The sequence below is a fragment of the Suricata suricatta genome, chromosome 1 (assembly GCF_006229205.1).
Source record: "Suricata suricatta isolate VVHF042 chromosome 1, meerkat_22Aug2017_6uvM2_HiC, whole genome shotgun sequence".
NCBI classification, from domain to species: Eukaryota; Metazoa; Chordata; class Mammalia; order Carnivora; family Herpestidae; genus Suricata; species Suricata suricatta.
Genome location: NC_043700.1, coordinates 165,600,542 through 165,612,148, shown reverse-complemented (window position 1 = coordinate 165,612,148; position 11,607 = coordinate 165,600,542). Strand labels below are relative to the sequence as shown.

Sequence of the window (11,607 nt, the reverse complement as noted above, 5' to 3'; positions counted from 1 at the left end):
CAAGGTCCTACAGTAATTTTTTCTCTGCTTAAGGCTCTAGGAAGGAAGCTCTTAATCTCTTTTGACTATAACCTTTGAAAACTTAATGCAGTATGGACATTTTCCCCACAATCTTGTATAAAATTTTCCTGGACCTCTGAAATTCAACCACAGACTCCAAGTTAAGAATAGTTTTTAGACTTAGGATAAATATGCAATATTTAAATACCTTGGCTATTGCCTCTGTCCATTTTCTTTGAGCTTGAGATGTTTCTGCTCCAAATAAAAATGCACGTTCTGAGGGTAAATAGATCTCAAAGGTAAAGATGGGCCTATAGCACACATGAATAAAAAGTTCCACTGTTTATTTTTGTCTCTTATGGAAACAACACAAAGGTCAAGGTTTTAATTATATTCTCTTTGAGAACTGGATAATGCTTTGAAATCTATCATCTTTTTCCACTGATTTATACTTTAATTCATCCAAATAAATGAAATACACTGGATCAGACAAAATAATATTCTTCTGATCACTTAATCACCTTACTGCATGACTTTGTTAGTGCCCTATACACTCATTAGTTTTGACACATGTAGCAAAGGGCCCTCTTTGGTTTCCTCTTCCGTCTCAGACCAGGCCATCTAGAGTTCCTCTACTTAAAGCAAACATTGTCCAAACAGTTCTCTAATTAATCCTCTTCTTGTTTTAACAGATTTTCCTTCTATCATCTCATCTTATCCCAAAACTGTCTCTTCCTACTGCAGATAAAATTAGAGTAACAATCCCAGGTCCTGAATTCTTCCCTGGGATCCATCCAAAACTCCAACTATTCCCTGGAACATGCTGGGTACATTGTTGCTGTAACCTAAAACAATATTTCAAAATATCCTACATCAAAGCCCTCTTCCTTCTTTTTTTTTTTTTTTTATACCAAACTGGTTACACTTTCCTCATGTTTCAATTTAGGGGCCATCTATTTTATCAACAAGTTCAAAACCTTAGGGTTTAACTTCTTAACAGCAGCTCTTCATCCAGACAGTTAATCTCATTAGTTTAATCTTAAAATTCTCTCAAACCCATTTTTTTTTTGTTAATGATCTCTTTCTCTAAGTAAACTCTCAAAAATTGTTATCTCTTTACCTCCCATCTCTTCCTTACCACTTCGCCCAGGTTTATTCCTTGAATACAAAATTATGTAACTCCTCACTGCCTCAATTACAGAGTTCAAACTCTGGAAAATGCTATTTCAAGAGACTCAGAATATGGCTGCAATAATTAATTTCTAACCTTATCTCATTGTAGATAGTTTCTCCTGCATGTCTGCTTGTCCCAGGAATATTCTATCAAGACTGTTTTAATTTTGAATATGATTATATGCTGATAAAGTAGTAACATTTTAAATTAGATTTTATTTACTAATCAAACATCTGAATACTAGTATGCACTTATTTTAAATTTCACAGTAAGCCACACTAAGTTAATTATTCATTTAGAAAGAAGTATTGTCAAGGTTAAAACAAAATCACCTAATAATGAGGTTTCTTTACATAAAAAATCAAATTAGATTTACTAGAAAATAATAGTCACCTCAACTAATACATACTGGTCATCATATAATAATGATACTATGTTATGTGTAATTTTATGTAAATCACAAAGCTTTACAAATGTCTTCCCATTCTCATAAAGTTTATATTAAAATACTATGTTTCTATATAATGATTAATACAGAATTTAGTATAGTTTTTCATTTATTACATCACAAAATGTAAATTTCACACCAAGTATCTTAGATGGCTTATTTTTAAGTCTTTAAAAAAAATTTGTTAAATTGTTTTTTGAGTCAAATATATTAAATAAATAATGATTACTCTTTTAATTGCTACTTTTTTGAAACCATTAAAAGCTAAAGTAAATCTGTAAAGAATTTGGCATTTCAGTATGATATTAAATATATTTAGTTTTTTATTTTAATGTAAATCATCACTGACTGTTTTCTTTGTTGCCTATTTGAATGATAATGCATTAAATGAATGCGTAAATTATGCCATTAGTCCTTGATTTTTAAATAATGAGTAAATGATAAATATTTTAGGACTACATGTTCTAGAATGGAATGCTATAAATTTATTTAAGATAAATGCAAATACATTAGCCTTTCACAGTACCTAGTATAATATTTTAATAGATCTACTTTTTAGCGAATTTTCTAAGGAAATTTCAGAAGCTGTAAAATGATTAAGCTTTATGAAATCCTTAAACCCTTTTTACAATAAGCAAATGAACAATTAAAATTACAATACTCTTATTATCTGGTATGATAAATATTGGAAAATACTCTTCATCTCCCACCTGTTTAATGGCAAACCTACCCGGTATTTAAATAGAAGTCCTCTTTGTGGACAGCCAGGCAGATCACTTCACTGATATTAATGGTGCCATTAGGTGCCGTAGACTTATCATTTTCATAGTAACTCAAGAAGCCTCCTTCCAAAACACACCACTTTTTATTTGTCTCTAGGAATTTAAAACAAATTATAAACTGAATTATACCATAATTCTAATTTTTAAAAAGTACATAGTTTAAATAACAACTGGATTCAAATACTGATTTCCTATTTTGTGTAAAGAGTATGCTAGTGCTGCATGGGATATATAGTTGTCACTTTCTCTGCTCTCAGAAAATTTACAAGCTAGTAACAAAGAATGTACAAGACAAAAATAACTATGACATTGATGACCAGAAAAGCAGACAGATCCATAAAGAGATTGCTGCAAACAATTTGAAACAGCAAGGACTGATGTCTACACGGAGTATTCAGAGGGAAAAAAACGTAGTGTAAAAAGGAAGACTGTGGTTGACGTGAGGTAGGTATGCAAAAGAATAAAGGAGCCATAGCCTGCATGCCTTGGTTAGAGAACTGAAAATTCAAATTATAAGGGTCTTCACACTGTGGCCTATAGGCCAAATCCCAATCATCACCTGTTTTTACAAATAAAGTTTTATTAAAATACAGCCATATCTACTCACTTACAGATTTTCTGTGGCTGCTTTCCCACTACAAGGGCTGCTGAATTGCAGCAAAGCCCATCTGGCTTGCAAAGCTTAAATAATTTACTATCTGATTCTTTTCAGAAAAGTTTGCTGAGCTTTGATTGTGTAGCTTATGGTGTGCCACCGAAATGGTTTCAGCACAGGAATATGATCAGAGATGAACGTTACACACTCTGCTTACTGTGGAAAACAGATTTATGAAGGTGAGGTCAGAGGCAGGGGACCAGTTAGGACACTGTCAACAGAAGTCTAAGTAACAAATGAAGAAATGAAGACAGCCAAAAGCAGAAGAGTGGGAGCAGGGCTGGGGAGGTGGGGAGGGTGAAAAGGAGGGAGATGGAGAAGAGGGAAAGAGAAAAGTATGCATGCTTCTGTGTGTTTTAAGGAGACAGAACACATAATGGTTAAACTCAGGGAATAAGGAAGGAGTCAAGTAGTCATCATTTTTAGCTTTGATTACAAGATTGGCCATAAGGTCCACTTTTATTTAAAAGAAAATAAAGTACAAACTCTTTTAGTGGATGCAATAAGTTTCCTTTGAACGGAGATAGCTGTTGTAAATCTTAGTAGAGATACCTATGGGGCAGATCACTACAGATTTTCAAGGAAAGGGCTCACTAACTAGAAAGTCTTTAGACTACAAGTAGTAGTTGAAAATATAAACCAAGCAAGGATAAAAATCTCTCAGAAAACTAAATTATAAGGAGCAATGAATATAGATAGGGTGAAAATGGAGCAAATGAGAAGAAACAGTGTATAAAATAGATAGGCACAAAGCTTTCCAGAAAGGACTGATTACCACTGAATATAGCAAGGAAATATAATCAAAGATGGCTGAAAACAGTATCTGTTGGTCTTCCTTATAAGAAGTTAACTGCCCAGTTTACTTAGTGTGCTATGAAAGAAGCCAGGTTGTAGCAGCTGAAGACTAAATGGAAATAAATAAATCCAGTCAGGATAGAGCAACAGCCTGAGTCATTAACAAAAGAGGATCTCATAAACCCAAATGAAGGCAAGAGATATGGTAAGGCAAATGGCAGACCATCCAAAGATGTTTCCCGAGTTGAATGAAGGATGAACATTTTCTTTCTCAAAAACATAAGAGAATAAAGAGAAGAACTGGAAATACACAGTTAGATCTTGAGCTAAGAAGATTATTTAACTGAAATGGTACTCTACCCAGCTAGCCCAATTTCTCCAAGACTGGGCTTAGGCACTATCTCTCTTGGGACTCTTTTCCAAACTTTTATCATCATCAGGCTGAATTAAGTATCTTCCTATGGCATGTTTAGCACTCTGTAGACCCTAAGAGGGTGGAACTGGAAGTCAAAGATTGGATTCTAACAAAGCTTTCATCACTAACTGGGTACCCCTGAAATACAACTTCACCATTCTCTCAGGCTCCTCATCTACAAAATGAGGATAACAAAAACATCGAACTCATAGTATTGCTGTTGTGATCAAAGGATGTACTATACATGAAGCATGTAGAAGTGACTTTATAGGTGGATGTTTAAGCATCTACTGCCAATTTAAAATAGGATATGTAAATATAACTGCAATATCTGTACAATGTAACAAATTAAATGTGTTTATCCAGAAATGCTATAAGCTATTTGATGACAAGGACTGTTTTTTTTCAATTCTCAAAAATCTCTCCTTTTCCCTCTCTCAAACAAAACAAAACCAAGAATCACCAACCTGCATAGTCTACACAAAGTTTGTTAAAATATTATTTTCATAACTGGAAAGTAAATTTATTAGTTATGGAGATTATTCAGATAAGGTTGCCGACTCTGTATTTAAAGAAATACACAAATAAGAAATGTGTTAAAGAATCAACAGGAGACTCATAAATGGAAGTACTTTTAAGCACAGCAGGATGGATCTATGTATGCATCTCCATTCTCTTCCTAAAACTACAAAGAATGAAGAGATAGAAAGTAACAACTCAAAAGGGGAAAGAACCAAAGAGATCCTCAGTACAGAGCAAATGACTGACTTGTCTTAGAGGCAAAAGCTGGTACCTTCAGACATACAAAACAAGTTAACAGCAAGCAAGTAATGTCCTACAAAATTCTATCAATTATGAGACCGGCTAATACCTAAAGTAGTGTAGGGTAAGAAGTAGAGCTGAAACAAGTTTATTATATAAAGGGAGTAAAGTCCACATATTTTCTCCCCTGTGTTAAGCAGCTAAGCAACAAGCCCTCTCTACTCATGTGGAAGTTGGGTCCTTCACTCTGGAGAAACTGGACCAGAAAGATTCTAACCTGGAGGACTCTGGGCATTGTCTGGAGGCAGAGGTAAGGTGCCATCTGGAAACAAAGTGGTTAAATGACATTCTACAGACTCCTAGTTACCTGCCCACATTTTCATACAAAATGTTGAAGCCAGTGATAACCAAGACCCCAATCCCAACACTCTCCCCAAGAAACTCACGAAGTTTTCTCACAACTGATCCCAAACACTTCAAAGAAAACTTCCAACATAAAAGACAGAGACCAAAACCAAAACAGTAAATCTTTTAAACTATAAATAATATCAGACTGTCAAAGGAAAGATATTATAGCTTTAAAACAAGTACAGCATGTTCTAAAAATAAAAAATAACACAAAAAATAGGTTTTGATCATTAAAAATAGAATCACAAATTTTAAATTTTTAAAAATAAAAAAAGAGAGAAGCTTAGAAAAGGAACTCTCCCTAAAGTAAAACAAGAGAGAGAAAAAAGGTAGTATAAGATGATGGTGCTGCAAGATCCTGATATTACTTCCAAAAAAAGAGAAAAAGATCAGAGGAATTTATCAAAGACAAAGAATAATGTCTAAGAATGAAAAAACAAGGAACAAATATCTGTTTTCCATGGAAAACATTTTATTTTTCCTTTGGTACAATAAAAATTAGAAAAAGAATTGCTTATAAAAATCAGCAAATAGTGTGCTGCAACCAGATTAGGGTAAAATCAAACTAAAAAAACCAAACCCACATGAATTTGTGGCCAACTCAAAAGGCATGGTTCCCTAACTGGCAATTCTCAGCAATCTCAACAGTTTGGAAGCCAAAGCAAGAAAAACAGATTGAAAACATCGGCTAAGCTATTCCCTAAGGGGAGAAACAAGCACTTCTGGAGGGTAGCAAGAATGCTTCTAAAATCACAAATAAAGGTGGAAGAGAGCTGAGGAACCAGACCTGGAAATGGTTTAGGGCTGACGTACAAGAAAATTGGAAAGGGTCAAAGAACTACATATACAAGTAAGCCCTGACCACAAAAATGCAGTCATGGAACACACTTTAAAGGTACAGAGTGAACCAAATTCTGCTAATGCACAAACTATAAGATCATTTGTGAATGTAAATTATACAGGTTAACAGAATACCTGAGTCAATGTATCCATGAGTATAAATAATGGTCCAGACAACATGAAAAAATATTGTGATAAACAAAACTTAAGCTAAGATGATGGTTATTGACCACTGAAATGATAAAGGAGGGAGGAGAAGTTATTAACTGCTACAACAAATTGAGTATGAAATAATGGAAGTCAGAAACTACTTCCTAAAGGCTGTATAAGCTTTATCTCTTTTAATTTTGAATGTAAAATTTGGGTCCTTTCTTAAAAAAGAGGCAATGCTTATTTGCTAGAGTGGAGTCTGGGAAGAATGTCTATTCAGGCTGCCTCTAATCCTAGTGAAGTCTAAAAATTATGTGCAAATATAAAGCGTGTATTTACTATTTCACACTTCTAGTAGGTTTTACGTTGTGATACATTCCAAGAGTACACATCACTCCTTGCTTACTTCTCAACTGAAACTTGAACAATGAAAATATAAATAAATCCAAGGGTTCAAATGAAAGGGATGAACGCCAACCAGACACAGTAATTTTATATAACCTGTCTTGACATTGTCAAAATTGGTTAATCTTCATCACTCCTTTCTAATTCCCACTTTAAAGAACTAAAACAATGAGCTTTGCTCATTGAGCAAAAAACCCATTATTCATCTTATATATCTCCTAGTGAAGACACTAGCATGAAAACTAAATGCTGAACGATGCTATTTTCTACAGGTGTTAGTGATGTAATTCAACATCTATAGTTTGCCAAATAACTCTCTGAATAAGTGACTTAAAATATTAAACTTGAATGTCTTTAAAACAAGGAAGGCTAGGAGGGTGCCTTGGTGGCTCTGTCAGTTAAGCGTCTAACTCTGGATTTCAACGCAGGCCATGATCTCACAGTTTGTGAGTTTGAGCACCACGCCTGGCTCTGTGTGGACAACGTAGACTCTGATTGGGATTCTCTGTCTCTCTCTCTTTCTGCCCCTCCCCTGATTATGCTCTTCAGTCTCTGGAGATAAAAATAATTATATTTGAATTATCATCTTGCTGTCCTATTTCTGGATTATAGAGATTGTACAAACTCTTAAACTTAGTTATTGCCAAGAATCAAATTATATAAGCAACCTGAATGCTGCTTTTAAAATATACATTAGATCTACAGATATTAAAGCTAATAAATAAGGTTTATAAACACAGATCTAATGAATAAAATCTGTAGATCAGATAATTTCCAGATTTTGATCACTATTGCATGGTTATTTCAGGGAATGTCTTTCTTTTTAAGAAGTAACATTGAGATACTTAGGGATAAAAGGGCATAATGTCTGCAACCTACTTTTAAATAACTCTAAAAATATGCACACACACATTTACACATGTGTGTAGTACATACATGCATACACAGAAAAACGACGAAGTAAGACATTAATATTTGGGAAGTCTGAGAATTCTCTGTACCATGCTTGTAACTTTTCTAGGTTGGAAATTATGGTAACATAATTAAAAATAAAAAGTTAAAGGAAAGTGTTTATCATCTTCCTCTTTAAATTGCCCTTTATCAGGGGTAGGGTGGGGAGAAGTAGAAGAAAGAGGAGGAGATAATGTGTTTATAGTCTCAAAAACCATCACAAGGAGAAACACTTAAAAGGTGGAAATCCTGAGAGCTTGGAATCACTGTATTCTGAGAAACTGCCAAATGAAAAGCTGAATCATGACTGGCAGAAGAAACAGCACCAAGAATTTCTACCTGAGTACTAGAAAAGAACGCTTACAGAGACCCAATCACAGCCTACTGGCAGGTGATATACTAAGCTTCCAGGAGCCTCAGATCCTGAGTGACAGTGTGTACTCTGCACAGTTATATGAAAATTTTGATAGGCTATAATTGTTATTGGAGATTTCTAAAATATATGACAAGGAAAAGTCAAAGTACTAATCAACTGGAGTTATAACTTCAAAACAATGTACTCCAATGATGAGAAAAATCTTCATGAAGAATAATGCAAAAAATGCACATTACGGAGTATGCAGATCATTACTGGCACAGATCTGTCCCCGTCATCATGCAGTTTGCAATCCAATCGAAGGGGAGATGTGGCTGGAATAATAACCATGGTTGGGGGAGGGTCCCTTTAGAGGTTGGAACCATTCATGGAGGGCAACCATTTTCAGACTAGAATAAAAAAATTTCACAAAAAAACAACAACAGCTTTTGAAATCGTTATTTATGACTAAAAAGACAGGTTTCTAAAGTAGTGAATAATATATCTGGAGCTACAATCAATCACTCCATAATTCTGGGAAAGAACACTATGAGAAAAGTCAAGGAAAGGGGAAACTTCCAAAAATCTATTTGTTCACAGAACCAGATTACACTTGAAGTTAACAAATAGAAAAGAAGGCCACAGACGCAGCAGAGACAGCAGAGGACAGGCCCCAGGAGGCTTACAGGACAGATGTTCAGGAGTTTGCTTCTTTCTCAGCAGACAAGGGGGAGTCACTAGAAGGTCTTAAACAAGAAGTGCCAAATGCACAATGCATAAAATAAAAGTAAATGCAGAAGCTAATTATGTAAATTCTAAAGGGAAAGAAATGACAGCTCCTTTAAAAAGGTGAGTGCAAACTCATTTTAAGTTAGAAATATGGACTTGAGGGGATTTAGTCCTATACATAAATATATATATATATATATTTACTATAACTCTTGATCTGCTTCTGTGTGTGTGTGTGTGTGTTAAGTGGAAACGGGCCAGAGGTCAGACAAGGCAGGCACAGATGTTACCTTTGAGGATTTATAATAACAAAGCTGTGAAAGGAAATCTTGGCATTCCTGTTCATTTGGGAAGCAGTGAAAAGCTTACATTGGATTGCATCTGTCTGCTTAGCCCAATTCAGATATGCTCTCCTAACTCTGACGTTGAGAATACCCTCTCTGCTACAGAAGTCTTACTGTTAACCAGTTACCAGATGATGTCCATCAGAAATAAAATTGGGGCCAGAGGGTAACTCTCAAGATACAAGCTGTTCTTAACAAGAGCTGGTGTGAGTATTGTTCGGACTGGCTGGAGGGGTTTTTCATTCTATTCACTCTTGATATTTAGATCAAGGAAGAAATATATTACTGGAATTTACTCAAACGCAAGTAAAGGACTCCAGAGGTGACCCACTGAAACACTACTGTGAATCCACTAATGTGGTTACTAGGGTCGGGTACACTGGTGGGCAGCTACCACCTGTAGAAAATGCATCAACTCCGAAGCTAACTGGAACTCCGAAGCAGCTGCGTATAGACAGCCCCTCTGCTGCTGCTTCTGCTGCTCCGCATCCTACCATCGCCATATGTGCCACGGACTGGGCCGCACGCTTTATTTACATTAACTCACTGAACCCTCAGAAACCCGTTAGGTTAGTTCTACCACACATCCCTCCCTGGAGCCTCTCCACAGGCACAAAATGGTTACCGGACTTCTCCAAGATCACACAAGTACTTAGCATCAAAACTGAGAGTATAGCCCAGGCAGCCAAGCTCCGGGAACCTACTCTGCATACTGCTTCTCTGTGCCTCTTATACATGTGCAGCATGTATGCCCATTTCTAAAATATATTGGAGAGGAGAGGTCCTGGCTTCGAATACACATACGCAGAGTAAATGTAAGATAGTTAAAACAAAACTATCATTTTTTGAAAGCATGAGGTTGTTTCCTGATGAAGAATTTCCTAAAAAGATGGGATCCAGCATTCACCGAAAATAGGAATACACACTAGGAATTCTTTTCATCTAAAATAAATGTGTTGTAGCCTTGAAGAAACATTTTTAGACTATACAAGCCAGGCATTTATAGAACAAAAGATCTTCAAAATTCTTCAATGCTAATTTATGAAATTACATATAAACAGATGATATCGAGTTTCTAGTAAACCATATCAACCACTCACTTTTTAAAAATCAAACACCATGTCAACAAATCACGGTAATACACCAAGGGGGAAAAATATGGTTGAGGGGAGGAAACGCAAAACAAAACCAGGATGCTATTATTCAGCTCTATGCTTAGGTTTAACACGAGCTTCAATCTTTCTTTTCATGAACACTAAATTGAGAAGAGGAAAAAGAAAAAGAAAACTACAGATCAGTCTTCATAACCCGAGGCTAGAAGAACTTCGAATCCTGAAAACCTGAACTGACAATTTGAAGCCTCTCGTCTCTCTCCGAAAGACTGCATGCATTTCATCCTGACTGTTTTCTTCCTGCTTAATCATGCTGCTCTATGGCTGTCCTGACAAGCACTGGCGGAAGGGGTGCAGTCCAGGTGCTTGCCAGCCAGGGCCGAAGGTGACAACCACACTTTCATCTCTAAATCTTTCCAAATAATTCATTTTTCCTTCCTAAAACTCGTGCTCAATAGGAGTAATATCACTGCAGCATCTTGAGAGAGGAAAGAAGGAAAAAAACCAAACAGAACTTTGTTTCTTGATAGTTCGACAGTTTCATCATTTTTAGTAGACACTTATTGAACAAAATGTTTTGTGACAGCAATTATATGTGTATTTTTAACTGGAGTCTGGTTGACATGCAGTGTTATAGGAATCTCAGTTGTATAACATACCTCTCAGGTACACAACAGTGATCTGGTAATTCTACACATTACGCAGTGCTCGCCATGATAAACACTGCTGCCATCTGTCACTATTTGTCGACATTACTGTAATATCACTATGTTCCCTATGCTGTACTTTTCATCCCTGTGACTTAATTATTTCATAACTGGAAGTCTGTAACTCTTAATCCCCTTCACCTCTTTTGCCCATCCTCCCTAACTGCTTCCCATCTGGCAACCACTGATTTGTTCTCTGTGTTTATGACCTTCTGTTTTTTTATTTGTTCATTTGTTTTGCTTTTTAGATTACACATGTAAGTGAATTCATATATAGTATTTGCTTTGACTCATTTCACTTAGCATAATATCCTCAACGTCCATCCATATTGTCCCAAATGCCAAGATATCATTCTTTTCTATAGCTGAATAATATTCCATTGTGTATACACGCCGAATTTCCTTGATCTATTCTTCTGTGGACAGACATTTAGATTGCTTCCATAATTTGGCTATCATAAATAATGCTGCATATATCTTTTTGAATTAGTGTTCTTGCTTCCTTGGGTAAATACCCAGTGGTGCAATTACCAGGTCATATGGTATTTCTATTTTTAATTTTTTGAGGAACCTCC

General features: G+C 35.6%; 1 protein-coding gene across 2 annotated transcripts in view; it reads right to left on the bottom strand.

The window, feature by feature from the left end:
• ARAP2 (ArfGAP with RhoGAP domain, ankyrin repeat and PH domain 2) overlaps nucleotides 1-11,607 on the bottom strand; it is a 188,381-nt gene that overhangs the window by 103,955 nt on the left and 72,819 nt on the right. For both annotated transcript variants that reach the window (XM_029947657.1, XM_029947648.1), the window contains exons 15-16: nucleotides 2,353-2,497; nucleotides 209-311 (exon numbers count right to left, since the gene is read on the bottom strand). In XM_029947657.1, coding sequence (XP_029803517.1) covers nucleotides 209-311; nucleotides 2,353-2,497 — 248 coding nt within the window. The remainder of the gene's footprint in view (nucleotides 1-208; nucleotides 312-2,352; nucleotides 2,498-11,607) is intronic.